We start from the raw sequence: 27,780 nt of genomic DNA on the forward strand, positions 1-27,780 counted from the left end.
GTGGACAGTGTGGGTGTGTATGGCCAGAAACCTCGTTAGCGGTGTAGTGTCGGACAGGGGGTCTCTTGCGTTCCCAACTGGACCGGCCATCTGCGTCGAACTAGCACGATGGCCGAACTCTGTTCTGACTTAGTGCCGGGGAGTTCGGGAAGTTGGAGGTTTTAGCGGCCGACCTGTCTGCATGACTGGGCCAGTGTGAAGGCGCTGCTAAGTGGTGGTGGAGACTAATATATTGTCGATGACTGGGTGGATCGTTACTTGTTTTGTATATACCTCTTTGCTCACAATGCGTTTGTTCATAGTTTGGATTGACTGGTCTGGCGATTCTCTATTTTTGCCCGGCCGGCCGTCTTCTCGGATTTGATACGAAATATCATCTTTTTCGATTCCCCTTCTCAGCTCCCTCGGACGATCCTCAGTTCTCAGTTCAGCTTCGGTGGAGACATCCATGATGATCGTATTCTGGTCCCACCGTACGTCTCCGCTGTGGATGTCAACCTCCTTTGGAATGCGGCACATACCACACATACCACGGGAGATAACGTCAACCCCCTGGCCAGCTCCCAACGGTGCCGTCGTCATCCATGCATTCTAGCCCCGGAATTAGAACTCCAGTTGTATACCGACAGCTTGGGACAACCATCATACCAGCAAACACCACCCACACTTCCGCTCAACGGCCGCTCCATCCTGATTGGCAGTCTATGGCTCGTGTCTTCCGACTGGTGCCCCTAGCGCATTTCCGTAGGGTCCGTTGACGACCGGGATACGTTTGACAATGGGGCAACGTTCCATCATCCTGCAGCCTTCCTGGCGCGGTTCCAGGCCATTGGGCCCGTTTCTTCTGCCTGCGTTCGGAGACTGCTGAGGGCGATTGATGCAAAGCCACGTCGCTGCGGGACGGAGATCATTATTGACTGCCGCGCCAATTTGGAGGTTGGGTCGAAGATCGGAATCTGGAATGCGCATGATCGTGTGGCTCGTCATCGACGACCGACAGGGCAGCTGTTGTAGAGGGCTGTAGAGTTTGGCCGGGGTCAGTGAGCGAGGCATGCGATACGCACGCATCCGCCGTAGATTCGCGGCAGACTGATGAGGGGAGTCGATATTCATTACTACAGCCCGCTGTCAATTGGAGGAGATCATTCACTAAGCTTGTCCCCGCCAGGTCCTGGTGGGTACTTTCTTTGTCTGGCAGCTCCTGATATAAGGCCCTAGTATGTCTCCATCCCTTGCGGGTTCCCTTTCAACACCTTCACCTCCTGGAGGGCTCATTCATCATGGCCTCTGCGAACCTCATCCAGCTGCTGGCCCTCACGGTGGCCGCTGCGATAGTCGTGCGCGGCATCTGGGCCGTCATCTACCGGGTGTACTTCCATCCTCTGGCCAAGGTGCCCGGGCCCCTCCTTGCGCGCGCATTCTACTTCTACTCCTTTTGGTACAACCTCCACGGCGGACGTCTGTACCTCCAGATCCAGAAACTTCACGAGCAATACGGTATGCGCCTTTCGTAAATGCTGTAGAACATAGAAGCCATAGAAGTCGGGCAGCTAACCGGCAACGGTGCACAGGTCCCGTTGTCCGCATCACCCCCAACGAAATCCACCTAAACGACCCGGAGAACTGCGACAAGATCTACCACGTAGGCTCGCGGTACGGCAAGAACCCAGCCTTCTACGGCGCCTTCGGCACCGAAAAGGCGACTTTCACCACGCCCAGCCCGGACATCCATCGCATCAAGCGCTCCGCGCTGAACCCGTTCTTCTCGCGCAAGAAGGTCCTCGACCTGGAGGAGATCGTGCAGGAGAAGGCGACCAAGCTGGTGCGCCGCATGCGTGCCGCGTTCGAGTCGTCCGGCCGCATCGACCTCCATCACGGCTTCCGCGCCATCTCCGTCGACGTCATCACCGACTATGCCTTCGATCACTGCTACGACTTCCTCGACGACGCGGAGTTTGGCGTCGGCTTCTTCAACATGATCCGTGACTTTGGCCCCGCGTTCTGGTTCTTCCAGCAGTTTCCGGCCGTGCAGCCTTTCGCGCTGGGCACGCCCTTCTGGCTGGCGAAGCTGACCAGTGGGGCGTTGACCCGGATGATGCTGCATCATGAGGTATGCTGCAGGGTTGGAGAGTGATTGGTTGGGGCTAATGCGTGTACAGGGCTCTCGGCGTCAGATTCTCCGGGTGAAGGATGACGTCGACAAGGGGAAGCAGGCGGGCCGCACGACTATCTTCCATCAGCTGCTGTCGCCTAACGCCGCGGAGGGCTATGTGGTGCCCACGGTGGAGGAACTCAAGGATGAGGCGTATATCCTTGTGGCCGCTTCGGCGGACACCACTGGAAACGCGTTGACGATTGCGACGTACAATGTCGTGCGCAACCCGCAGATCTACCAGCGGTTGACGGCGGAGCTGAAGGAGGCATTCCCGGACCCCACGATGAAGATGGACTTTGTGTCTCTCGAGAAGCTGCCGTATTTGGTGAGTACCAGCAGTGGTTTGGCTGCAGGGGCGCTCGGCTGACCTTTCTAGACCGGTGTGATCAAGGAAGCCCTTCGGTAGGTAATTCTGCTGCATGGGTTGGTTATGGCTAACCGGTGTAGTCTCTCGTTTGGTGTCCCCGGTCGACTCCCGCGTGTGGTCCCTGACCAGGGAGCCGAGTTCAATGGTTACCATGTCCCTGGAGGCGTATGTTCTCCCCTTCTCGGGGCGATGTGAGCACTGCTAACGTGTGCAGACGGTGGTGAGCATGAGCTCCTGGACCATGCATCACAACGAGGACCTGTTCCCGCAGGCCGAAGTGTTCAACCCTGAGCGGTGGACGAACCCCGAGAAGGCCAAGTCGCTGGACCGGTTTTTGTTTTCGTTCGGAAAGGGGTCGCGACAGTGCGTGGGCATGCCGTAAGTGTCTATATTCTCGATTGGACTGGGCGACCTGCTGATAGTGTCCCGATAGGCTCGCGTACTGCGAACTGTATCTCACGCTCGGCCGTGTGTTCCGCCAGTTTGATAACCTGACGACCCCGGCGAAGACGCGGGAGGAGCTCCTCTATAATGACTATTTCTCGTCGTATCACCCGGAGGAATTCAACAAGTTTGTTTTTGAGCCGAGAGGGACTAGGGGACCTGATGGGTATTTTCTTGTGGCTTGAGTGATACCATGGCGCTGGGTAGGTAGTGTGATATTATCTGTTGAATAGGATACATCTATTGAATTGGAACTACATACCTGAGCTCAGTGAAGACTATGGTGGTTGTCACCAGTGAAATGTTTCTCTCTCCTCCCTCCTCTTCTTCCCTCAACTTCTCCTCTCTTCCTCCACCATCCATCCACCCTCGCAACGACTACAAACATCAATCCTCACTACCTCTCACTACCGCAACAATGGGTATCACCTGGAACGACCAAGCCGACGCCAGAGTAAGTCCACATACCCGCAGCCTCAATACATCTTACTCCCGACTAATTCATCTTCAGCTGCTGGTTGGAATTGTGACCACAACCCCCGCCAAATTGGATTTCAAAGCCCTGGCCGAGTTCATGGGACCCGGTATGTCTTGTCTCTACGTCGACTATAATTCTACGCGCTAACTTTCCGTCATGGTAGAATGCACTGTGAGTGCCATTCAGCATCGAATCCAGCGTCTCAGGGAAAAAGCCAAGGCGCACGAACCCGGGAAGAGCAACTCTGCGTCCTCAGCGCTAGCTACTCCTGAGGCGTCCCCCGGCAAGCGCGGAAGGGGTTATCCTCCCAAGAACCCTGCGGCCAGTCCGCCTAAGGAAAAGAAGGCGAAGATTGAGGAGGACAACCGCGAGCATGAAGCTTGACTATGGTTGGGACACGTGTGGACGTTCTAGGATGTTCTTATGATTTTTCAGGCACCAGGAAGGACCTATACGTTGGAGCCGGGGGATTTGTTTCGAATTTGATTGCACATTCAATCATACTCATTTGATTCTCGCTATGAGACTTCAATCACGAATTGAATGAAACTTTTCTCATTCCATTCCTAGACGAAATCTGCATGACGATGAGTTTGCAATATCCCTGAACTTCCCCCAACAAACGGCAAAGTAACCGCCAAACCCCACGACGACAAAGCTCATGTCGCGAACAAAACGCCCCTACCTTCCTCCTCCCGCCTCCCATCCTCCGGGTGATACTCCCAAACCGAAGTCCCCCCTTCATCCTCCCGATCCTCCTCGTCGGTCCCAAAGTTCACCATCCCCGGAGGCAAGGTGCTCGCCGTGCGCACTTGCTTAGGGAGAGACGCCCCAAAGACAAACGGATCATCGTCCCGGGGCTCGACCTTGAGAGTGGTGCCGACGAGGTGGAGGTTCAAGTCCGCAAACGCCGGCTGCAGCGATTTCTTCTCCTTGGTCGGGGTGTCGATGGCGACGTCGTCGTGGTCGACCGGCGCCTCCATCTTGATGGGAACTGCGGCCTGGTCGTCGGCGGACTCGTCGAACTCGTACTCATCGCGCTTTTTGGCACGGCGCTTGCGCTTGCCGGTCGAGGTGGTGCCCGCGGCTTTGGGGGTCGAGCGTGGCTTGCGCGGAGTCGAGGCGGTGCCCTTGCCGATGCTGAAGTGGCTGTCGCTGTTGTTGGGGGAGGCCTTGACCATCTGGCGCATACGCACGAGACGCTCGGTGATGGCGCGTGGGGTGGGTCGGTTCTCGCCTTGGGCTTTGGGGGTTAGTAGGTGGTGGAACGGGATCGTGGTGGATGGCACGTACGCCATGCTTCGGCGACACGCTTGGTGTCTAGGGCGAAGTCGTGGGTTTCCAGGATCTTTAGAAAAAGCTGGAGGAGTGGTCAGTGGGAGTTGAGTGTGGGAGAAGGAGACGTACAAGCTGGTCGTTTTCGGGAGTCCACTTCATAGGCATGTTGAGGTGAGGTGAGCTGGGTAGGATGTTAGAGAGGTGGAAGTATGTGAGAGGGAGGAGAGAGAAAGAGAGGAAAAGAGAGGAAAAGAGCGGAAAAGAGAGGGAGAGATGAGAATATAGTACTTCCTCCTGTATACTTCATATACTTCATCCTGTACACTTCTGTGCCTCCACCAACAAAAGCTGGCCAGCAGGGACGGACTCGACTCGACCTCTGTGAATTCCCAGATGTTCTTCATCCCTTCGTATTCACTCTGAGGGCTCTTATTCCTCCTGTTGTCAGGTCGTCAGGTTCGTCCCCGATATACAACCGCTGCAGTAACAGATCCTCCCATGGAACGAGAGTCGACTCCCTCCCTCCTCTTGACTCTCTGTGTCTCTCTCAGTGAATTCTTACTCTGGAGACGCTCTCCTCTCTCACGTAGAGTCAGCTTCTGTTCTTCTTTCCACATTTCTATCTCCTCTCCATCACCCACCCCTCCCCAACTATAGACCCTCCCGCCGGGGCCGCTACAATCATACATCCTCTGCACAACATGGTCAACTGGAAAGACACCGAATCCACCGATCGCCTAATTGCGGCCATGCTTGCAGGCCAGCCAGGTCTCAAGGTACCACCCTCCTCACTCCACTCTCGCCCCCATCTAACGAACCCTTCCAGCTCGACTACAGCGCCATAGCAACCTTCTTCGGCCAAGGTGCCACCTACGACGCCATTGAAGGCCGCTTCCGGCGCTATCGCAAAATGGCCGAGGATCTGAAAGCCGACGCCCGCCGCCGTGGAATCACCAACATCCCTCCTCGCACCCCTCGCGCTCCACGCAGTAACAGGACCAAGGCCTCCTCGTCCGGTCGTAACAAGCGCAGCGCCCAAGCACCCGACCACGCCTCCCCGACAAAGCGCCGTGCGGCCGCCAGCGAGGGCCAGAGTCTGATGGACGCCATCCTTGTGGATGACAACAAAGACGAAGCCGATACAGACTCCAAGGTCAAGATTCAGCACGATCTGACTGTCGATGACGACGTCGAGATTGTCGAGGCTCCGGGTTCTGTGTCGTCGACTGCCACCATTACCAAGAGTGAAAGCCCTGGCCGGGGGAGCCGCGTTAGGGTTGCGTCTAATAGCGTCAAGCTCGAGAATGGAGCTCCTGCCCCCGCCCGCGAATCCCTGGTCTTGACTGTGGCAGACCCTGCACATTTCGGGCCGCCTGTCATGCAGCAGGATTTGTTTGGTTTCGGGGGGTTCTACTTTGTGAATCCGCCGGCGGGGGACGAGCTGGATGATATCTTCGGCGGGGCGGCTTGATGCTGTTGCTGGTTTACAGAGTATTACTTCAGAGACTGGGGAGGATGTGTTTCGTGATTCACCCGTTTGTGCTAGATGGAGGGAAGTGTAGATTGGCCGATTGGTACATTCAGCAGATCATAATTAATTGTCATTGTTGGCAGATGTTTGCATAATGTGCTCTAGCCCTATCATACGTATGAACTGATGCATGTTGTTCAGGCAGAGTAGAGTATGTAGATAGCCCTATCAATCCACGTGGAAGGTTTACCGGAATGCAACCTCGGGTTATGCACATCTAGCGAATCTCATATCTTCGCCTTCGGCCGCGGCCGAAGCTCCGAAATATATACCACATGGTTACTCAACGCCAGAATATCCCCGGCCTCGTCGAGGATCTGGACATTGACATCATACCTCCCGTCGCGAACCTGAAGCGAATTGGACCGGATCATGACCCACTGGGTGGACGGGTCTGGTCGTTTTTTAAACTCGACTGACAGACACAGCGTCGAGAGGGCATACCGAAGGTAGAAGCCCGCCTGGTGCGTTGCAGGCGGCTGCAGCGGCTGTTCCTCGTCAGCACGAGCCACGAACCTGACGTGCATGGTCGGGGGTGGGATCCTCAAACACCTACCATATCCGACAACAACGCCAGATGGTACACATCGTCGATGCGTGCTCCGTCGCGGAACGACACCCACACCTCGCGATGGTGGCCGCCCAGCCGGTGGCCCCAGAACCCGTCCGCCGGGCGTGGCGCCACCCAGTTCAGCTTGGCCGTGACGGGCGTTGCATCGACGACCGGGTCGTCGACCGTCATGCACTCGGTCTCCCGGTTGGGCGGCGCTGGCGGTGTGCACGCCGTCGGCTGGGACGGCTGCGAGAGCCCAGCTTCTTTGGACATGTCGGCGAGCGTCACGATGCCCACGGTTGTGGGCGACGTCGACGGGCCAGCGGTGAGGTCGACTTTGACCACGCACTGCCGCGACGACGCGCGGAGCAGGTCGCAGGTGATGCATACCTCACCGGGTGGGACCATCTTAAGAAACTGGACGAAGACGTGGACGGGGTCCGGGAACCGACCGTCTGGGAACTTGGCTGCGGCGAATTGCTGCGCGGCAGCAAGCATCACCGCATCCAGGAACCCGCCCAGAACGGAGCTGTCGGCGTCAGCACCAGCGGTCGGTCAGGGGAGGTGGGCGGCGATCGTACTGCTGCGTCGTCCATTCTCGGGCGACGTTCACGCGGAATCGACTGTGTGCCCCGTCGAGGGGAGTGATGGCCGATACTGCCGCCGACAGGCGGGATTGATTCTGGGGCGGCATAAGGGATAGCCTCGGGGGCGGAAGTAGAGAGGGACAAAACCAAAGCAGAGGAAAACAGCCTCGGATGTGGACTATGTACGGGCGTGTCAAATGTCGAGCGAGCCGAGAAAGCCGGGTAAAAGTGACACAATTTTTAGTCAATCCCAGACTCGAGTAGGCCGTTATCATTCGCTATGTAGGGAGGCCTGCCAAATGGCTCAGGAGTTCCGATATGCCGAGTTAGTTCGAGTGACTAGCGATGCTAACGCAGCACCAACGCACACGGGGGGTTCTTGGAATGCAGTTCATTGATCTCCGGCCTGAATTAGGCCTGCAAGTGGGTGGGCTGGCAGATCATTGCGAATACAACGAACGACTGGGCCAGAACTCGAGAATAAGGAGGGCGAACTATGCGACAGCCGAGGCAGAGGCGTTCTCTCCAGACAGTGATTGATGTATTTATACTTCTCCCCACAACGGCTCCACGATAAAGGGGGGTCATGATTTCATGATACAATTGCCCCTCTTTCTCTGGGTGGTCCGCGGGCATGAATCGATATGAATCCATGGATGAAGCGCAATCTTGGACGTTCCTTGGAACCGCGCCGTCAAACCCCGATCGGGTAATATGGGACTAACGCGGGCGATGCGGGCGTGCGCATATTGCCGACGGGCCCCCGGAGATCGCCACGAAGGGGATGAATCCACACAGTGTGGATAGAGACGAGGATAGCGAGGAGACGAAAGACCAGAGGCGAAAGAAGAGAAAGTTCGCCAATATAGAAAGAAAGAAAAGAAGAAACGAACTCAATCGGGAAGCCAGCGGTCACGTGCCTTTACGCGACACGCGTGGCAAATCGGACCAATGAGCTCGCTCCCTCTTCCTGGTTGGGCAGCCGCACTTTTCTGGTGCCACCAATTCTGCCGTCTCATCTCATCTTCACCTCCTCCTCCGCCTCTCTTTCCCTCTCCCTCTCCCTCTCCCTCTCCCTCTCCCTCCTCTCCCTCCTCTCCCTCCTCCCCTCCACATGGCGTCCGAGACGTTGTCCCAGCTGATTCGGGTGCATCTACGTCCTGCCATGGAGGGGACGTTTAAGGAGTCGGGTGCGGGCGTCATGACTAATGAGGGGTCTCCCAGTATGCTCAACCAAAGTCCATGTCTCAACCTGCCTGCTGCGGCCACCCCCACGGTGAGCGACTCGACTTTGGGTCGGGGGAAGCGGCTCACCCTCGACGAGCAACGAGCCTTGGTTCGGATCTGTGCCGAGCGCATGATCAACCCGGATCCCAAAACCTACAACAAGAGCATCTGGGTTGTCGTCTCGCAGAAGCTGCTGGAGAAGACTAACCGGAGTTACTCGTGGCAGTCATGCCGTCGATCGATCACCCGTCTCGTCTTCGATCGACAGATGTACTGGGAAGCCGTCGACGAGAATCGACAGCCCGTCCAGCAGATGGATGCTTTGTTGGCGGCCGAGGTCGATCAGTGGATGGGAGTCTGCGTCCGGAGCCACGAGCAGTTGAAAACCCCGGAAGCCATGCTGCAGAGTCGTCTGCAGAAGCCTCCGTCCCGGCAGCTGGCGTATGATGCCGAAACCGAGGCCCAGCTGCGAGCCAAGCGAGAACGTGTACTGAAGTGGGTGTCTCTCCTTCCGGACGATGTACGCTCCTTCGTAGACGAATTGCAGCCGCCCACCGAGAGCAGCCCACCCACTCCCAACCTGGCAGAAATTCCACGGAGGGAAACGTTCGATCAGAAGTTGAGAAGGATGATGCTGCAGCGTCCTCAATACAGGTCATCAGACTACTCCAGTGGTCTGGATGAAGAGGACCCTGTTCCGGAGCGCTCTCTACAGCCCACCCAGAAAAGGCTGCGTGAGGATGATGGAGACGAAGAGATGCTGCCTCCTCCTCTGAAGGCTATATGCCGACCCGATCCTACAAAGAAACCCCACCAAACAGATGGACTAAACCGACTAAACCCTCTCCTGGTCGTCGACAATAAACTCACCGATGGCTCTAGCCTTCAGGGCCCATCGCAATGGGCGTCTGAAATACCCTTGCGCACCGGCGCCCTCGACTCGTTTACCGCCGCGAGGCATTATCTTGCCATAATGAAAGTTGCTACAGATGGCATGAAAAAATCATACGATGGATGCATGGACATCTTAGAGCGCGAAAAGCGAACAACTGATGATGAATTAGATGGTTTCATGTCTGATGTCATCAAGGGCTGGGTCACTCGTGTTACGCAGGCCTTGAATACTGTTGTGGGATCCATTACTCCGTCGAAGCAGACTTATACTACCCACACACGTACAGAACCAGCACGACCTGGTCTTTGAGCATTTGGGGGAAAGCGTTGCCTTTATATTTGTTCAGCATCATGATTTCTCGCATAGTGTTTATTCTTCCTAGCATTGTTCGGTTCTCCTGTTATGCATCAGACTGCCTGGATACCCCTTGCATTCAAGATCGACACCATTCAATCGCATTTACATTTGCATACTCGAAGAAGGCCGCTGTTTTTTACTAGATTGCATAAACTCATCAGTTAGCCAGTCCAATACAAATGTTATCCAGTAGTTGACTGTCGTTCTTTTAAGCAAAGATGGCGTTAGAGTCTTCCATAACGTACGAAGACTGATTTACATGCATTACATGCTAAACTTCCGAGTAGGATTAGGAGTGGTGGTGGTGATGATGGTACATGTTATTGCACTGAATTGGTACTCGTCTTCATCTCATATTCTCTCATGCGAACTAGTAACAGCATGCTCGGGCCCTAGATAAAATCGAGGACAGATTAACCCCCGCTGACCTACTTCCACCGATATACCAGTACAGATACGATAGAGCAAAGGCTCTACACCTCAGCGGCTGCCGTCTTCTCGCCTACTGCCGGTTCCGCGCCGGTAGGAACGCCAACGTCCTTGACATGGAGGTTCTGCTCGCGTGCTTCCTGGATACGACCATCGAGTCTGGAGTCTCCTGGTTTAGTATGCCAGGGCTTGGGGCCTCCTTTGCTGAACATCTCCTCCACTTCCTCAATGGTCTTGCCGCAGGTCTCTGGGTAGCTACACACAATGCATTAGACGGAAGACAAGGCAAGACGTTGGGCCAGACATACGTGAAGAAGACCTGCACTGCAGCACCAGCACAAAGAATCCCAAAAATAATATAAAGCTTCCAGCGGATATTGGCGAATCCGGGAGGCACGAACAGACCCAGGGCGAAATTGAACAACCAGTTTCCTACGGCCGCGATGGACTGCACAAGATCGTGGAGGTTAGCTTATCTCTGTAACAACATCTCTTTGAGAAATTGAAAAGATGCAAGGGCCTACCATGCCGGACGCGCGCGTCTCGAGAGACCAGACCTCCGCGGCATACACCCATGCCACCGGGGCGAGCGTCAACGCATACACGATGATGAGGAGGTATGAAAAGGCGATGACGGTGTGCGCTTTTGGCCCGGTCACCAGGACTTGGACGTTCAGGTTGCCGTCTACGCCCTCTGGGACAATTGTGCCGGAGGATAGGACTCCACCGACAACAAAGTGGCAGATGCCCATTCCGATAGCACCGTACATGAGCAGCCCACGCCGGCTTGTCTTGTCGATGTAGAAGAATATCACGGAGGTGAAGACAATAAACAGCGCGTATTGAATCCCGGAGGAGATCAGTAGGATATTGCCCCGGAGGCTAGAAGGAGGACGTCAATATATGTACGCAGAACGTTTGAGACGTCCAGTTTAAGCAAAAGGGGGCATACTTGGCCATTTGAAAGATATAAACTACGTAGTAAGTCATGATATTGGCGCCCGACAGCTGTTGCCATGCCTGCACGGTAAATCCGGCCATTGTACGTCGCCACATACCGTTGAGCACGAACTTGCGCCAGCCTGGTAGGGCGGAGCGCTCGGCCGCAAGCACGGTGGTGATCTCCTCCCATTCCGCCACGACAAGCGGGTCGTCGACGTTGCCGCCGGCTTGAATGCGTGCTAGCGTAGTGATGGCCTCCTGGGTGCGGCCGACCTTCGCGAGCCAACGAGGAGATCGGGGAAGGAAGGGCAGACCGAACATTAGGATGACACATGGGACGAATTGGAGGCCCCAGGCCAGACGAAAGGAGGCCGGACCACCGATAAAAGAACAACCATATCCGATAAAGAACATAATGAAGATACCCCATTCGATTGCGAGCTGCTGGATGACAATGATAGAGCCGCGCTTCTCCTTCTTGCTGATCTCGGCAAGGTACACCGGAACCTGTGACGAGGTGATACCCACGCAGACGCCGTTGAGCACGCGACCTGCCATCAATGTCCCAAATCCGCTCACACCGGCTTGGATAGCGGTCCCTACGAGCCACCACAGGCAGGCAAAGAAGATCGAGTCTCGCCGCCCGATCTTGTCGGAGATCGGGCCGGCCATCAGAGAACCAACGACAGATCCGGCTGCGAGGGCGGAGTTGATGGCACCCTGCTGGACGCCATGGGGGTTGTTGAAGAACTCGATATACTGGTTAGTCCCGATAATCGCGGACATGGACGAGATATCGAAACCGAACAGCATGCCACCCACCGTGGCAATGATGGCAACGAAGTAGACATTGTATACTTTGGGGAACGTAGGCAAGTTCATGGTGATCAGCGGGAGTGTTTGTCTTTCTGGCCTGTTGCAGATTCTATGCAATAACGAGGCAGGGGTCCTCGGCAGGAGGGATATTGTAGACGGAATTCGCGCAACGGCTGACGCTGAAGGATATTCTAACATTATATATCAACCCCTGCTAGCCTCCTCGCTGATGAAACTGTGAACCAGAACCCATTGGTCGTCTTTAGCCGATCAGGCTCAGTACGAGAGAACCCCGTGATCTCGATTACTTGTAGCCAAACCCACCAATCGCGGGACCATCGCTAGCAGCGAGTCGCCAAAGACCATGGGCGTGTTGAAGGTGTTAGCAAAACCAGCCAGATGCCATAGAGACGACCGCAATTTTTACTAGGCCGTCTGCTTCCCGCCGGACTTTGACCATCTTTGGGCAAGCTATGAAGCCAGCATAAGCCCTTTCCGCATGGGCTGCATGGTCCCTATACTTGATAGGCTCGATGCTGATCTGCGAAAGGGAAAAAACGCCAGAGGGATCACGGACCAGACTGCCACAGTAGCATAATCAGTAGGGCGCCAGTGAATATGACTGGAGTGCCCAGCGAGAGACATACGGTGGCTTGTGACCTAGGGCAGGACAGGTTAGAAATCATATCCCGCTCAGGGTCTCATGGCCAACACCTGCACGCAGAAGCGGCCGAAGAGGGACCGTTAGCTCCTCGGCGGTGACGATCGTTGGTGGGAATTGCCAGTAAGATCGTGGACATCTTGGCCTCTTTGGGGTCAGACTCGAGACCCGAGCGGACCGGTTCAAATGGCATTCGGAATCTCGATGGCGAGACCTTGCGGGTAAAGTGATGATGAGGGGCATCCGGGAGGGCTCAGGGATTGGCGCTGTATAGGTATCGTGTAGCAACATCAACTCCCGAGGTCTTCCGGAAATATTACTACAGAACTTGAATTATTTCTCCCATACTGTTACGGGTCAAAGGAATTACTCTGGATTCGTACTCAGTTCCATGTTCTCATAAAAAGCTGACAGCCTTCAATACGAACTCCATGCTCAAACAACGATAAACCCACCAAATCAAACCAAAACCCCAAGCTAAAACGTATCGATAATATGAACATGTATATCCAACAAATGTACTAATGACACCGCGTAATCCACTGGTCAACAATCTCCTCCATGTCGTGTGCAATGCCCCATTGCGAGATGAGGCATCGGAAAAGTTTTTGCATCGAGTTCATCTCATAGAGCAAGTTCCGAACCGCTGCGACGCCGGGGGGAGAATCAGTCCGACCTTCTTCGATAAATCGCCTGGTCTCTGATCCCGTTGAGGATCGGATACTCTCGCACCCCAGGTTCAGATCGGTCTGGGTGAGAAGTGCATCCTGCCACACAATGGTGCGCGGCAGATGAACGGTACCTACTCCAGATGAAGCAAACACGACGTATATCGTAGCTGCAGCAAAGAGAGAACTGGGCATGTGGATAACGTGAGCACGTCCACGTGGAAGCTGTTCCACAATATCCTGGATCGCAATGGCATGCAACAGGGCACGACGGGCGTCTTCGGTATTCACCCACTTGGCCATGTCGAAACCAGGCTTCACCGTACGCGACCCTCCAGAGACATACTGCGGGATGTTGTAACGCGAGCACACATGCCGGCAAAGCACCGTCGAGTTGATCATCGTATCAAGGCATATCGTATGCCAGCGCAGAAGGACTTCGAGCCGCTCGGGCGCTGAAAGATGGATACTCATGGTGATTGTCTCATGCACTTGGGCTAAGGCACGCCTAACGTCTGACCGACCGGGAACACCAACAGAAGCGAGATCGCTTTCATCCGAGTCGGACACAAGTGATTGGAGACCTTCTAAGACAACTCGAAGGGCGAATGCAGAGAATTGATAGTCCAAGGACCGGAAACTGCCAATCGGAGGGAAGAGTGAGCGGAAAACGAGTCGGAACGATGGCTGTTCAGTCTTTTGACTACGCATATGTGCCAACCATTCGTCCGGATTGCCAGCATCAAAGGCAGCTTCACAGCTAGGAAGAATGAGGGGATTTGCAACATGACGCGTCGAAGCGCCATCACCGGACATTTGTGCGACGAGCCCATCCAGAATATAATAGGCAAGTAGCGCACGCTGCTGGATCTCCCGAGCTGCCCAGCTTCGCCATTTTTGCTCTTTCTCCGAGGCCGACGCATTGGGGTAAGGGAGGCTTTCCACTGAGAAAGGCTCACAGTCTAACATCCCACAATGGCGGGCCCAGAAAAACCCAAGCGGACGAAAAACCTGGCTCGTCGTGCGAACAACCCGATTCTACGGCTTATTAGAAGGGATACATAGGATAAGAGGCAGCCACAGTGACGTCGTACCTTCGACAACGCTCCATATATTTGCCCCAAGAGAGCGGTGAGGAGAAGTTGAACACCCTTACAAGCATCATAAGGGCCCCGATGGGTGATCAATGATTGCCACTGGATGGGATAAGCGGAGTGAACAAACACACAAGGTGACGAGAAGGACTTACTGAGGTGGCTACGGCGGTATGTGCCAGTCGCCATAAAGCCTCGCCCTTCACATATCGTTAGAATATTCACAAAACGCCTATTCCTCACGGCACTTACCTTGGCAACAGAGTCCTTAGGGCCCAGATACAGGGAGCCAAGCGCCATGGCATTAAGCAATAAAGGGTGAGTACATTCCCGAAATACGAATGTGGCTCGGTGTAAGATAGGGAATGTCGGGATGAATCGGACAAAGAACATATGCAGGCATTCGTCTAAGAAGACGGACGTGATCGAGGTTGACTTGATGGCGGCAGTGACACTCGAGGACTAGTCATGCTGTCAGTTTACATCGGAAGCATAATGAGGGTTAGTATATCTCACCGAACTCGTCACCATTTCAGTGACATCCCGGACGGCCTGGTGGCTACCCCCAGATGGGATAGTTCCTATAGACGAGCCACGATCATCGAAGGAATGGGGCGATCCGAAGTTCATGGAATTGACATCCTGAACAACTGGCGGGAATGGCAGGGCACCGAGTGGCATCTGCCATTGGTCCGTTGCATCACAGGACATGAGGCTCTGGAACAGGTTTTCAGAGTCGGGCCATATGAGCGCAAAGTCGAGGTCCGAGGCTGCAGGCTGCAGCCCGCCATTGTGATCCGATGATGCTTCCCATCCAACATGATTTGAGGCAGGATCTACAGCAGCCGGGACATTTGTATCTGCCGTGGTTCTTGGAGTATCCCAGGAGGGGAAAGCATCTAGTGATGTAGTTGGAGGTGCCATATGCACCGACGGTGCCTGTGCATGTTTAGAATTGGCAGCCCGGAGGTGGAGCTTCTCATGTCGTGTGAGAGCATCTTGGCGGGCAAATGGTCGATGGCATTGTTTGCAGATGAATGGCTTCGATCCCGTGTCTTTGGGATGACATCAAGTCAGCTCCGACCCTTGCAGTGGGAGTATACTGGATTGGGTGTCCGGCAGATGAAGATCATCTTACGCCGACTAAGCACATATACTTACGGCAACGCTCATGTCTCTAAGTGCCGGTGTTAGCGAAGTCCCCACTTGGATGTGCAATATGTCTCAAGGGTATTAAACCTACTCTAAGGTGTTCGGCCTTGGAAAAGGCCTTCTGACAGACTCGACATACAAGAGTCTTGACTCCTGGAGACGTCGCGGCTTGGGGCATGGTGAATGGATGTGTCACGCCTCGGCCGAGTGTATTCGAAGGAACTACTGCAGGGCCGTAGGAAGCCACGCAATATAATCAGACTTAGTCAAGGAATAGTCAGGTATTCCTAAGCCAGAGTCTAGGTCGATCCCGAACATCGACCAGGCAGCACCGGTGATCAAGAACGCAAGATACTGGGGGAGGGAATGGCCGATAAGAGCCACGCGGGAAATGCGGAATGAATAATTTTATTTAAAAACGATAATAATCAGATGGATTGGAGAGACATCGTTGGGGAGTTCGGCGTAATGCACCTTCGGCCGTGTGTATAACGATGTTACGAGGGGGGAAGGCGGCGAACAAGACGGGATTGTGGAGCAGAATCCAAAGTGGCAATTGCGAGCCACGTGAGCTTGTTCTCCGTTCGGGTCGCAGTTAATTTACTCCGCCGACTTCCCGATGATCCCGTACGCCTTACGTTATGCATGCATCCATTGTACCTAGCCTACTGCGTATACACTCTCTTGCAGAAACATACGGCATGAAGACCGACAACGTCATAAATGATAATGGGCCACCCTAACACTCTTTTTTTTTTTTTTTGGTCCAGCATCCGAAATTTCCACAGGAGTGGAACAGAATTCGCCATAGAGTCATCCCCAGAGAGCATCTCCACTCGGTCCATGACAAGGCACTACTAGTACTACTAGTACCTCAGGTGGTATAAATACCTTCCTAGAATGGAGGTCCATATGTCGTTCCCATCGCCAATAATACCTTCTGGGCGTCCTTTCTACGGCGTGTAGAGTAATCAGAATCCGATCGGATCGGAAGTCTTGCCACAATGGATATTCCGACACAGAGCCAAGGGGCTAACAGACGCTCGTCTATGGATGGGAGGCTGACTACCCAGAGTTCATTTCAATTAAGCTCCACTCCAAAAGACTTATCCAGGACTTAATATGCCAAATCTCCTCCCCGGCCGCTTCGGGAGTCGGTCTCGGCTATGGTGTGTCGGGACCCTCTGCAAGAAAAGCCTATCCGTTTTGGTTCGACCAATTGACTATGGAGTGGTAACGGCACGCTATCCATTCATGTCAACATACGGCCTGACCATTGTCGCTCCTTTGAGTCGACGCAACCGTGGAGAACACTCCGCATATTCTCCACGACAATGCCGCAGACTCGTCAGTGTCTGACAATCTCCCCAAGGGAGTAAGCCGTCCGGCCCTATCCTCTGTCCATGATAGGCCGATGAACCCCGGCTGGAGGTCTACTCCGGGTGGATCTGTCCCAGTACTTTTCGCCTTCGGCTAGAGCCTGGTGTGTGCTGGGCATTCAACAAATGAGGATCTTTCTCCCCAGGAACCACGTAGGATCTCCTTCCTCTGTCTTGCCCCCCTTTAACCTTCCTCCACACACTTCCTCCCCATCCGACCTTAAAAGAGTTCAACAGTAGCACTGGTCTCCTACGAAGCTTTGGGGTTTCATTTATTTTTTTTTTCCCCAAGTTTCCCTCGACCAACGTTGCTACTGCCCCTTTGCGTGTCCAACCTAGGAGCAACCACTGAAAATGTCTGCATCTATGGAGATGCAGCCAGTTAAGGATCCTCAGGATCCCACCCAGCCGGGGAAGACTGGGGTTGATCTTCTCGAGAGCACGGAGGCAGGAACTCCTGTGTCTTATGCGGATATTGTGGCCTCACGCATTTCTAAACCTCATCAACAATATCTATTGGAACGCCATGGCACACTAGAGCTGGATCCTATCCCCAGCATGGATCCCGCAGACCCTTACAATTGGCCTGGGTGGAAGGTGAGATGATTTCAATTCTATTCCGTCCATAGCGGTATGGATATTCGGATGGAACTGTTGACTGACGGGCTACGATACGCTGTAGAAACTGGCCAATCTTTGCCTCGTGGCCTTCCATGCTTGCATGGGTACTTTCGCCGCTGCCGGCATCATTCCTGCCTATGAAACGTAAGTTCATTATTAACTGCGTTCTACGAGTCCAATGTTAACTGGAGGTCGAAAAGTATATCCGAAGAATTCGGTGTTTCAATCCAGAAAGCGAGTTATTTAACTTCGCTCCAGATTGCCATACTAGGCGGTGCGCCTTTGTTCTGGAAACCGTTGTCGAACCGCTTTGGACGTCGTCCTATTTTCCTCCTCTCCTTGATTTGCAGCTTGGTTTGCAATATCGGATGCGCCAAGAGCCCCGATTATGCGTCGACTGCTGCTTGCAGAGCTTTGCAGGCGTTTTTCATCTCTCCTGCGTCAGGTAAGACTAGAAGTATCATATGAGTGGCTGTCGCTAACATTTTTGCGTGACAGCTATTGGAAGTGCGGTTGTGATGGAAACCTACTTCAAGAAAGACCGTGCCCGCTACATGGGCGTGTGGACTCTCCTCGTCACTCTGGGTATCCCATCGGGTCCCTTTATTTTCGGTTTCGTCGTATACCGTGCCGGATACCAGTGGATTTATTGGGTCTTGACAATTGTGAGTTACCTCGATTTTCCTGCTATATTAAGACTGTTTTGGGCAGCTTTCTGACTTTGTTAATAGGTCAACGGTGTCCAGCTCATCTTGTACCTCTTTCTTGGGCCCGAGACCCGATACGTCAACGGTGAGAATGATCCCAAGGAGCCAGCATGGAAGAGAGAGTATCTGCTGCTGCGCCGGATCGATCCGACTCCTTTCACTTGGTATGAATTTATCAAGCCGCTTTCCATGTTCTCGTATCCCTGTGTGATCATCCCCGCGGCTTCCTATGCCATGATCTTCCTTTTGAGCAACGTCTTGGCGACCGTCGAGGTGCCGGCGCTGTTGCAACACAAGTTTGAGCTCAATGCTGAGCAGCTGGGTCTCCAGTTCTTGGGTCCTATCATCGGATCGCTCATTGGTGAGCAGCTTGGTGGCGTGATGTCCGATCTGTGGATGAACACGCGCGCGAAGAAGATTGGGCAGAAGCCCCAGCCTGAGTATCGTCTGTGGCTGAGCTACTTCGGTTACACGTGTTCCATTGTCGGTATCATCGTCTTCTTGGTATGCACCTCGAAAGCTGAGCAGGGCCATTGGATTGTATCTCCTGTCATCGGCATTGCCATTGGTGCTGCTGGTAATCAGCTTGTCACCACCGTCCTGATCACCTATTCTGTTGATTGTTATCCGAAGGAGGCTGCTAGCGTGGGTGTATTCATCACTTTCGTTCGGCAGATCTGGGGTTTCCTCGGACCCTTCTGGTGAGTCATCGCTGTTCGACGAGTAAACGTAATCAATCGGCTTGGATTCTAACGGACGACAGGTTCCCGGATATGTTCGAAAATGTTGGAGTTGCTCAATCTGCCGGTGTCTGTGTTGCCCTGATGGTTGGGGTTAGTGTCATCCCGACTCTGTTCCTGCACTTCCTGGGCCGGAAATGGCGCCCGGAGATGGAGTAAGATGATTCAGTATGATTTTTCCCGAAGATCAATGAATATATTAGACTGGGTATAGAGGGCCATAGAGATAGATCTGTCTAGCCAGGGGCGACGGCTAAAGACCACTGTACATAGATTGGGTTGGTCATGGAATCGAACAGTCTTGATGAGTATAATGGCTTGGTGACAGCAACAAAGGGTAGAAAGTGGAAGTAGACACGGAGGATTCCGCTTGGATGGAGGGAAAGAAGACGAAAACTTCAGCTGCTCCGGAGCAGGCTATCCATTAGCTATATACTCCCCTATATGTGGGCTATTCCCACCCCGAGCTGCCCACCCGAAATCGTATGGTCGGGAAAGCGAAGTTGTCAGGCCACGTTAGTGTCCCCTGACGGCCATCCGGTCCGGTCTACCCCGTCGGCCCGCCGAACAATCGGCAAGTCGTCCGGCGACTTTGTCTGCCGGGAATTTGGCGGATATACAATGGTTTCGTATAGCAGACAAGTCCTAGAAAACATACATATCTTGAAATGCCTGGTCACTTGGATTGGAATCCCCTACGAGACGCCTCTTTACTTTCAACCACCGAAGCTGCGATTCTGTTAGGGTTCCATGAAAGTTCTCCCCGAAAGCCACGGTGATTGGACGCAGGTCCAGCGGACCAGACTTAGTCCGCCAGGGCTAAAGCTATACCCGGGTATCCTGCATCTCTCAGACCATACATGGCATGGGCACTAACAACGCAAGGGGACCGGTCTCTGTTTTACAGAAGGAAGTGTCATTGTAGCACTGTGATTGTTTATCCCCGAGAGCATATGGTTCTGTAGCCGGGATATGTGCTCTTCCGGTCCTTGTACGGAGTATCGCCCGATGCTGCTACACGATCATTATGTCCTTTTAAAGAACTGGAATCAAGTGGGGTTTCTTTCATATGATACGTGAGCGCTTCAAGGGGTATCGCGATATATAGATCTCCTAGTAGGCGTGGTGCAACAACTTCAGGGCCTCTTTTGTATACACCGTGTGCATGGAGAGGCTGTCATGTCCCTATTCTGATAATTGGCAATCCAGAGAATTATCCAATGGCTTGTATGAAAGCCTGCACATTCAATGAATGGCCTTATCTGTGAAACTATTTAGGTACTTGTAAACGCATATATATATGCATTTTCTTATTGTGCAATGGTCGCCACCTCGGCGAGAAGTTATTTCTATTTGAATATGGAGTCTGACGACGCCTGCTAAGCCATTGGTCCAGCACTCCAGTAACTATTGGATATCCCGAAATAGCACTTGATACACCGCATGCGTGTTGACTTCAATCGCTCCGTATCTCCGAATGATTATTAACTAAGTTACTCGGTTGCGTGGGGACTTAGTCATCGCGGATTGTGGGGACCTGTGGGTGACTGCCACCAAGCTTCAGTGTACGGATAAAGCGACATCTGGACCCATGCTTGAATTCATAACTATATACAGACAAGTCTATGAAACTAACCCCCTAAATCACTCTCACAATCTAAGCCTGGTTTTCGAACTTCGTGATCAAAGTGCCAACGTAAGGCTGCAGCTCAACCGCAAACTCATCGCCGGCCTTCAAGAACTCCTTGGGGTTCTTGGCCGCTCCAACACCAGGCGGAGTGCCAGTCAGGATGATAGTACCCGCGGGAAGAGTGGTACCCTGCGACAGGAAGCTGACTAGCTTCGGCACGCTGAAGATCAGGTCCCTGTTTGTGTGATCGTTAGTAGGGAGCGGCATGGTTTTCTGTAGTGGGGGCTCTCTCTTACGTCAGAGGGCAATCCTGAAGGACCTTTCCGTTCTTGAGACCACGGATCTGGAACTTGCTGGCGTCGGGGAATTGGGAGGAGGAGACAAGGACAGGACCTGGTTTTACATCCCGAGTCAGCGCCACAGAGCAGATCATGTCAGGATGATATCTTACCGATCGGGCAAGCCGTATCGAAGCCTTTCGAGAAGCACCACTGACTCTGGTTCATCTGGGACGTCCGGCTGGAAACGTCGTTGGCCGCTGTGTATCCGAGTACATAGTCGAGAGCGTCAGCCTCGCTGACATCCTTGGCATCGCGGCCGATAACTATGACCATTTCGGACTCATAGTCACCCGTGTTGTCGACCTGGGTGATCTTGGGCAGAACAGTGGGGGCGGGCCAGGGATCGGCGAGAGAGGTAGAGGGCTTGTAGAAGAGCGTTGGGACCTCGGGGATGTCCAGCTTCATCTCCGCGGCGTGCGATACGTACTATTCACCCTCGTCAATTTTTTGCTCGATTCCGGTAGCGATGGGAGTGCGAAACTTACGTTCAGACCAATGCATCGGATGGAGCCGACTTCGTTTTGCGCCAAAGGAGAGAGGATCCGGCTGATGGTTTCCGTCGAGTCGGTCTTCTGTCCCGGGTTGAGGACGGAGGTGCCAGAGAAGGGCCGGACAGAGACCTCCTTGCCCTGGTAGATGGCCAATCCGACATCCAGCTGGGGATCAACAGGTTCACCGATCAGGACTCTCGAGGGGTTCGACTTGGGGACGAAGCGCACGAGGCCTGGAGTTGTTAGCGGTGGCGCTTGACTTGGGGGAAGCAGACGTACGCGAGAAGGTGGAGGCGATTTTAGACATGATACAAATGGTGTTAATTCACAGGTGTAATCGAACGCAGTGGTATTGAAAGAGGGAACAAGGAGGTTTTCTCGAAGTTTTCATTTTGCGACGAAGGGATTATTTCTACCCCGACATCGCGCGGGGAGCACATCTGGCCACCGAGAAGGTTCACCAATTTTGGCGGGGTCGAGTGGGGAAATTGACGCATTGTGGGAGGCGATTGAATCTCCATCGCAAAGTCCGAGTTAAAATGACCAAGCTTTTATCCGAAGTCCGATGCCGGGAAGACTGATTGCTGGAACTTCCCCACGATGTAGCGTGGGGAAATATGACGGAGAAGCCGAGGGGCAAATGAAGGCAAGATGTGCCCCTCCTTAAAAGCGGAATGTCCGCACTCCAACACGCACTGTTTCGATCCATTATACTTCTCGTATCCATCGTTGGGATATCGCCATGTCTGCTCCCAAGGGCCCCTTCCGTCTCGTCACTGTGAACACCGCCCCCGAGCGCGCTCAGCGCCTCATCGGCCGCATGGTCGAGGCCCTCAAGGACCGGTATACCATCATCCACGAGGCCAACTGTGCCAGTATGTCTTCGTTCATGGGACTCCTTGATACCGGATGAAATCGTGCTAACTGTATTTGCAGCAATTGAGGAAGTCCGTCCGACGGTGACCCGGGTCATGCCCGACGTTTTGGTAGGCAACCCCTATCGCTCGGAAACTGCATAACTAACTCCCATGCAGTTCAGCGCTTCCATGTGGACCGATGAGCAGGCTCGCGAGATCCACGCCATTGCCCGCGAGATCCGGCCCGACATCAAGACGCACGCTCTTCCCCCCGGACTGCAGGTGGAGCGTGGCCCCGACGCGGTCGTTGAGTACCTCTGCGAGAAGGTCCCCGGCTTGTTGGATGGTTAGAAGAGAGTGGCTTGAGGGAATGATTCAATGTGTATATAGACTTACGAAGTGAATCGATGGGTAATAGAACGGTGTATGAGCGATTCTTGGTGGACTATCAGCATTGGCTGACCTGTACTGCATATATTTACTTCCTGGTGAGATAATTCCGGCGATTCTAGGCGATCGACATCAACTCAGGATGAAGTTCGTAGGGATGCAAGGCAGAGCAACTTTAGATTGCGGATCACCACATGGAGAACGATTATCTTATCAGTGTGCGGGAAAGGGGCCCGCTTATCTAACGCAGCATCACGTGCGGCGGGAGATTGTCTCTCCTTCCCCCAGATCTCCTCCTGATGCCCATTGACAGCTAACGGTTCGAGATCCACCACGATTCCTCCGCCATGCCTGCCCGGTGGAGAACGAAATCAGGTTGTCTAACTTGTACGTGCTCTCTCCTCCATCTAGTCCGTGCCATCCGATAATAACTCGCTGTCGCAGGCCGCATTCGTCGGAAGAAATGCGACGAGGAGAGCAAAGAGTGTAGGGCCTGTCGTCGGAATCATCTCACATGTATCTGGGAATCCGACAAGGCTCCCTCTAACGCCCTCGTTCGCCATCACAGACCGGAAAGCCTCGTTAAGGTGGCCGCCCGAAATCTGACCATCTTCGATAGTCCCACGAGCGAGGCCTTGTTGTCGTACTTTGCGTCTGTGGTGCTTCCGCAGTTACTTATTCCCGGCACCCCATCCGCCTTTCACAATGAAGTTCTTTCCCTGGCCGTCCAGTATCCCTGCATTAGGGACTCCTTCCTGGCATGCGCCTCGGGCTTTCTCACCAACTGTGGCCAAAAGGTGCCCGTTCATGCGTTCAAATACTACTCCAGTGCCGTCTTCGCAACAAGAAAGATGATCGAGGATTCCAAGCTCGCAGGTACCGAAGACTGGCTATTTCTTCTAACCGTAGCTTTGTGTATATTTGAGGTATGTTCAACGGAAGGAAAACACCGCCTTTCGAGTTGGGTGGCTAACTTGATCCAACAAAGCGAATCCAATCAGGACCATCGTCCAAGGCTATCGCTCACTTGCTTGGTGCAACACGCGTCATGGCTTTGAAAGTAAAGCGGTCTGCCAAGAGTCAACGTGAAACCATCACTCCTCTCCAACAGACGTGCGCTGCAGCCTTGCTTTATCATGCAGCAACTACTGCATTTCTGAGCCCCGACCTCCAATGGTTGCCTGAGTACGCCTCATGGGACCAGGTCGAAGAGTATATAGAAGTGAGCGATTTATCTGTGTTTGCGATGCCGCCGCGATTATGCCGAGTAATCTTGGAAATCTCGCGGCTCGCCCGTCGAACCCCACTGAACCATGAGGACAGTCTGCTTGCGTTGTCTCTGCGTGAGCAACTAGGCCAGTGGATCAATCGTCAGTCGACTGTCGACCCAGGACAAGGTGCAAATCCAGCCAGCGAGGGATTGGAACAGATACAACGCGCAGCTGAGCTCTATGCATTAACCGCCGATATCTTGCTCCATAAAATCATGAACCCGCAAGTATCGGCCGAGGACAGCCTCGTGCAGGCAAGAGTCAAGCAGGTCTTGACCAACCTGCAATCGGATGTGGATGGACTGTTCTGGAACCAGCACTATGCATGGCCGTTTGCAATACTTGGCTGTACAGTGCAGCGAGAAACGGAGATGCTCTACTTACTCGGGCGTCTGGAAAAGCTCTGGGAGAGATCTCACTGGGGTGATATCAAACGCACGACGAATCTTCTTGAAGGTCTCTTCCAGTCAAGGAAGAAAAATGCCCAATTCGCTTCTATGAAAGACCTTCGAAGAGAGGACACTCCGGAACCATTCGATCTTTTACTCAAGGCAGACGGCTTTTCAATCTTCTCAGCGGGCTGATCAGATTTCTTATGTCAATGGGCGGCACCTGTGACCATGAATTTTCGTTCAGCTTTATTGGAGTTATCGTTGGATCTCTATTGTCTTTTTGAACCAGGAGATGCCAAACCCGGATAGTGGTCGTGGGTCATCTGTTGCGGCAGTGTTGTGACAGTGATGAAGGAACAAATCGCCTGCCTTAGGAGTTGGGCAGACCAGCTTCCTTAACCTCAGCATGACCCAGGCTGTTGCTATAACCAACATACAGGCGACCTGGGAGCTTGAAGGCACATCCTGAGGGTCGCTTTCATTTCTCCACTCACATTGGAGACTTGTCAGTAGGATGTGTTGAACACATAACCCTGCCGTCAATTAACTTTCAACCACTAGCAGGTGACCTACACCAAGCATCCTTTATTCATGTCTTCGCATTGGTGCAGGACGCAAGCCCTTTAAGTTGCGATGTTGACGAGATTGTCAACTTCCCATGAACGCCCTCTTTCGACACCTAGAGCCCTGAATGATGGCCAAATAAGGGATCAAGAAAACATACCCAGGTCGCTTTCGAACGTTTCATTCCAGGTGATTATGTACAGTATGAGGATCATCGTCAGGGGTTTTCCTGATTTTTTGGCCATCTTACAGCTTCGCAGTCATATTTATCATGACTGTCTTAGCCTGCAAATAGCTCAAAATTGCTGCCCTACCTCCTTCATAGCTACCATTTCCACTCTGCTTCCACCCAGATAGCGGCGTGTCATAGTCGGGCTGATGGTTGGAGTTGATTGCCACGCCGGCAGCCTGGAGCTTCTTGGCTAAACGAAGCGCCCGCGGAATATCTCTGGTATAAATGCAGGATGAGAGACCGTACGAAGTGGCATTGGCTATTTCAATTGCCTCGTCTTCGGTTTCGAATGTGCGAACACACACCACTGGGCCGAAGATCTCTTGCTTCCACGCCGGGGAGTCGAGAGGTGGATTCACTAAGATAGTTGGTGAGACAAAATTGCCTTTCGACACACCTCCAGTCAGGACATTCTCTGGTCTGTCCAGGAAAGTCATGACACGGTCTTTCTGGCCTTCATCCACCACAGGGCCAAGGAATGTCGTGTCTTCCGCGGGGTCTCCAGACGCACCGGCAAGGGCTTCAAACCGGCCCTTTAGTTCTGCAACAAACCGGTCGGCAATCGTTTTATGTACTAAGAGCCGTGAAGCAGCAACGCATATTTGGCCTGAATGGACCAGGAATCCCTGCGAGGAGTACATAAGGGCCTCTTCAATATTCGCGTCGTCGAAAATGATGGATGGGGATTTGCCTCCCAATTCGAGTGTCACCCTCTTTAAGTTGCTCTGTGCTGCTGCAGCCTGGATCGCCTTCCCGGTGTTGACGGAGCCAGTGAAACTGATTCTCTGGATTCCCATATGCGATGCCAACAAAGCCCCTGTGGAACCGTCACCGCTTAGTAGGTTGATCACTCCTGGAGGAAAGCCCGCTTTGGCGACCAGCTCTCCGATCTGAAGCGCACCGAGAGGGGATTTCTCCGACGTCTTGAAGATGAAGGTGTTGCCGGCTGCGACAGCCGGGGCGATTTTCATGCTGAAGAAGAACAGACTCGCATTCCAAGCACCGATGCCGGCGCAGACACCAAATGGGTCGTATCGGACAACCTTGAAAACGCGGTCATCGCCTTCTGGGACAAACTCGCCGGGTAATTTGTCGCAAAACCCAGCATAATAACGCCACACGGCACCGATGACGCCTCCAATGCCTCGGGAAATGGCAATTGGCAGACCAATAGAGAGACTTTCGAGTTTGGTCAATTCATTTGCGTGTGCATCGAGTAAATCGGCGAGCGCGAGCATCCGCTTGGCTCGTTCCTGGCCAGGCATTTGGCTCCAAGGACCGCGGGATGCGGCGAGAGCGGCGGTCACAGCATCGTTGACGTCCTCTTCGCCCGCGCAATGGATTGCGTCGGTGACGGTTGATCCGTCGAAGGGGTTGCGCACGGTTAAGCGTGTTCCTGATTTGGCTGGGACATACTGTGTCAAGTAGTTAGCATTGTCAGTGCTTTATGTTTTTGGTTATTATTCCAATACGACCGCACCTTATTGTTGATGAAAAGTTTTGTATGGGGAGTTTTGGTAAAGTCGGTCGTCATGATTGCGCGCGAGGTCGAAGGAGCTCCCGCGGACGAAGCTCCCGGAGAAGATGACGAAATATATTCAAGAGCTCCCAGAGAGGGACCGACCCGCCGGCAGCTTGAACATGCCCATGAACATGTTCTAGCGCATGCGACAGTCAGACCAGGGATCGCGCAACGAGCAGCGATTGGCAACGGCTGGAGTGGTGGCAGCTGGAAACTGCGGGGGACGCTGAAGCTGATAAGTCGTGGCTTATTAACAGCGCGCAATGCAACACGATTCGCCCACCCCGCTGGGAGAGATCGCATCGCAACCCGCCAGTCTGTCACCCCTCGATAGAACCCATCGACTATCGCATCCCGATCTGGAATCGCTCTCGATGGGTTCCCGTTAGTCGGCATGCTAGTCTCATTGTTGATGCATGCATGGGACGTGACTCGTGCATGTGCGCCGGTCGTGGGCCTCGGACGTTGTGGGTGGTCCCATGCCACTAGTTACTACTAGGCAAAACGGCCCGGGTTACAACATTGCTCGATTATCCACCACCATCGGTGCATGTCTAATAAAGAATAAATACCTAACTCGGGTGAGCGACTCGATATTGATCCGGCCCGGTGAAACATCGCATTCACCCCCATCTGTGTGGCCGTCCTTCGCCGCTCCCAGATTCACCGCTTGTATAAAACTCTCTACTCATTCTAGCTCTCTTCTCTCTTCTCGATTCACCTATTGCCGATCGTCACCATGGCGGATGCGGCCTCTCACATCGCAGCAAATGCGATTTGCTCGCTCGAGGAGTTCCGTCGCCTGTCGTATGACTACATTATCATCGGCGGAGGCACCGCGGGCCTTACGCTGGCTGCGCGGTTGAGCGAAGACCCCAGTGTCAATGTGGGAGTACTGGAAGCGGGCAAGGACCAGACAAAAAATGAGCTCGTTCGGACGCCGGCCTTGTTTCCCCAGATGCTTTCAAACGGTGAATACGACTGGCTAATGTACACGGTACCTCAGGTA

At 53.6% G+C, this 27,780-nt stretch overlaps 13 protein-coding genes across 13 annotated transcripts; 7 read left to right on the forward strand and 6 right to left on the reverse strand.

Annotated features, from left to right (window-relative positions):
• Nucleotides 1-1,280: 1,280 nt before the first annotated feature.
• BDV59DRAFT_204219 (cytochrome P450) lies at nucleotides 1,281-3,151 on the forward strand (the record flags this gene model as incomplete). The annotated part of the gene is made up of 7 exons (XM_073694413.1): nucleotides 1,281-1,497; nucleotides 1,572-2,110; nucleotides 2,160-2,480; nucleotides 2,532-2,557; nucleotides 2,603-2,687; nucleotides 2,737-2,900; nucleotides 2,956-3,151. The coding sequence occupies 7 exons, from the start codon at nucleotides 1,281-1,283 to the stop codon at nucleotides 3,149-3,151; spliced, it is 1,548 nt and encodes a 515-aa protein (XP_073545266.1).
• Nucleotides 3,152-3,384: 233 nt separating this feature from the next.
• Nucleotides 3,385-3,828, forward strand: BDV59DRAFT_204220 (uncharacterized protein; the record flags this gene model as incomplete). Its single annotated transcript, XM_073694414.1, has 3 exons — nucleotides 3,385-3,420; nucleotides 3,478-3,550; nucleotides 3,608-3,828. The coding sequence occupies 3 exons, from the start codon at nucleotides 3,385-3,387 to the stop codon at nucleotides 3,826-3,828; spliced, it is 330 nt and encodes a 109-aa protein (XP_073545267.1).
• A 275-nt stretch (nucleotides 3,829-4,103) lies between these two features.
• Nucleotides 4,104-4,887, reverse strand: BDV59DRAFT_204221 (uncharacterized protein; the record flags this gene model as incomplete). Its single annotated transcript, XM_073694415.1, has 3 exons — nucleotides 4,104-4,687; nucleotides 4,738-4,804; nucleotides 4,852-4,887. The coding sequence occupies 3 exons, from the start codon at nucleotides 4,885-4,887 to the stop codon at nucleotides 4,104-4,106; spliced, it is 687 nt and encodes a 228-aa protein (XP_073545268.1).
• Nucleotides 4,888-5,423: 536 nt separating this feature from the next.
• Nucleotides 5,424-6,193, forward strand: BDV59DRAFT_204222 (uncharacterized protein; the record flags this gene model as incomplete). The annotated part of the gene is made up of 2 exons (XM_073694416.1): nucleotides 5,424-5,498; nucleotides 5,549-6,193. The coding sequence occupies 2 exons, from the start codon at nucleotides 5,424-5,426 to the stop codon at nucleotides 6,191-6,193; spliced, it is 720 nt and encodes a 239-aa protein (XP_073545269.1).
• Nucleotides 6,194-6,480: 287 nt separating this feature from the next.
• BDV59DRAFT_204223 (thioesterase family protein) lies at nucleotides 6,481-7,500 on the reverse strand (the record flags this gene model as incomplete). The annotated part of the gene is made up of 3 exons (XM_073694417.1): nucleotides 6,481-6,741; nucleotides 6,810-7,335; nucleotides 7,388-7,500. 3 exons carry the CDS (start codon nucleotides 7,498-7,500, stop codon nucleotides 6,481-6,483), a joined length of 900 nt encoding a protein of 299 aa, XP_073545270.1.
• Nucleotides 7,501-8,434: 934 nt separating this feature from the next.
• BDV59DRAFT_184101 (uncharacterized protein) lies at nucleotides 8,435-10,065 on the forward strand. Its single transcript, XM_073690632.1, has one exon. The coding sequence runs from the start codon at nucleotides 8,508-8,510 to the stop codon at nucleotides 9,822-9,824; it is 1,317 nt and encodes a 438-aa protein (XP_073545271.1). The 5' UTR covers nucleotides 8,435-8,507; the 3' UTR covers nucleotides 9,825-10,065.
• A 157-nt stretch (nucleotides 10,066-10,222) lies between these two features.
• BDV59DRAFT_209660 (sugar transporter) lies at nucleotides 10,223-12,125 on the reverse strand (the record flags this gene model as incomplete). Its single annotated transcript, XM_073695433.1, has 4 exons — nucleotides 10,223-10,556; nucleotides 10,610-10,749; nucleotides 10,826-11,183; nucleotides 11,254-12,125. 4 exons carry the CDS (start codon nucleotides 12,123-12,125, stop codon nucleotides 10,346-10,348), a joined length of 1,581 nt encoding a protein of 526 aa, XP_073545272.1. The 3' UTR covers nucleotides 10,223-10,345.
• Nucleotides 12,126-13,091: 966 nt separating this feature from the next.
• BDV59DRAFT_184102 (C2H2 type zinc finger domain protein) lies at nucleotides 13,092-16,183 on the reverse strand. The gene is made up of 7 exons (XM_073690633.1): nucleotides 15,726-16,183; nucleotides 15,644-15,659; nucleotides 14,999-15,537; nucleotides 14,735-14,944; nucleotides 14,638-14,682; nucleotides 14,483-14,584; nucleotides 13,092-14,426 (listed from the first exon to the last, which is right to left on the reverse strand). Exons 1-7 carry the CDS (start codon nucleotides 15,810-15,812, stop codon nucleotides 13,242-13,244), a joined length of 2,184 nt encoding a protein of 727 aa, XP_073545273.1. The 5' UTR covers nucleotides 15,813-16,183; the 3' UTR covers nucleotides 13,092-13,241.
• A 1,184-nt stretch (nucleotides 16,184-17,367) lies between these two features.
• BDV59DRAFT_204227 (putative MFS transporter) lies at nucleotides 17,368-19,240 on the forward strand (the record flags this gene model as incomplete). Its single annotated transcript, XM_073694418.1, has 6 exons — nucleotides 17,368-17,610; nucleotides 17,696-17,778; nucleotides 17,835-18,079; nucleotides 18,133-18,299; nucleotides 18,366-19,042; nucleotides 19,105-19,240. The coding sequence occupies 6 exons, from the start codon at nucleotides 17,368-17,370 to the stop codon at nucleotides 19,238-19,240; spliced, it is 1,551 nt and encodes a 516-aa protein (XP_073545274.1).
• Nucleotides 19,241-20,628: 1,388 nt separating this feature from the next.
• BDV59DRAFT_90701 (fumarylacetoacetate hydrolase family protein) lies at nucleotides 20,629-21,989 on the reverse strand. The gene is made up of 5 exons (XM_073697314.1): nucleotides 21,823-21,989; nucleotides 21,538-21,776; nucleotides 21,163-21,478; nucleotides 21,008-21,104; nucleotides 20,629-20,946 (listed from the first exon to the last, which is right to left on the reverse strand). The coding sequence occupies exons 1-5, from the start codon at nucleotides 21,848-21,850 to the stop codon at nucleotides 20,739-20,741; spliced, it is 888 nt and encodes a 295-aa protein (XP_073545275.1). The 5' UTR covers nucleotides 21,851-21,989; the 3' UTR covers nucleotides 20,629-20,738.
• A 296-nt stretch (nucleotides 21,990-22,285) lies between these two features.
• BDV59DRAFT_204229 (uncharacterized protein) lies at nucleotides 22,286-22,751 on the forward strand (the record flags this gene model as incomplete). Its single annotated transcript, XM_073694419.1, has 3 exons — nucleotides 22,286-22,418; nucleotides 22,480-22,529; nucleotides 22,578-22,751. 3 exons carry the CDS (start codon nucleotides 22,286-22,288, stop codon nucleotides 22,749-22,751), a joined length of 357 nt encoding a protein of 118 aa, XP_073545276.1.
• A 386-nt stretch (nucleotides 22,752-23,137) lies between these two features.
• BDV59DRAFT_209664 (Zn(II)2Cys6 transcription factor) lies at nucleotides 23,138-25,075 on the forward strand (the record flags this gene model as incomplete). The annotated part of the gene is made up of 3 exons (XM_073695434.1): nucleotides 23,138-23,177; nucleotides 23,235-23,716; nucleotides 23,779-25,075. The coding sequence occupies 3 exons, from the start codon at nucleotides 23,138-23,140 to the stop codon at nucleotides 24,643-24,645; spliced, it is 1,389 nt and encodes a 462-aa protein (XP_073545277.1). The 3' UTR covers nucleotides 24,646-25,075.
• Nucleotides 25,076-25,263: 188 nt separating this feature from the next.
• BDV59DRAFT_194869 (aldehyde dehydrogenase family protein) lies at nucleotides 25,264-26,783 on the reverse strand (the record flags this gene model as incomplete). Its single annotated transcript, XM_073692463.1, has 2 exons — nucleotides 25,264-26,664; nucleotides 26,730-26,783. The coding sequence occupies 2 exons, from the start codon at nucleotides 26,781-26,783 to the stop codon at nucleotides 25,264-25,266; spliced, it is 1,455 nt and encodes a 484-aa protein (XP_073545278.1).
• Nucleotides 26,784-27,780: the final 997 nt, after the last annotated feature.

This window comes from Aspergillus ambiguus (assembly GCF_047715705.1).
Source record: "Aspergillus ambiguus strain CBS 117.58 unplaced genomic scaffold BDV59scaffold_31, whole genome shotgun sequence".
Lineage (NCBI taxonomy): Eukaryota > Fungi > Ascomycota > Eurotiomycetes > Eurotiales > Aspergillaceae > Aspergillus > Aspergillus ambiguus.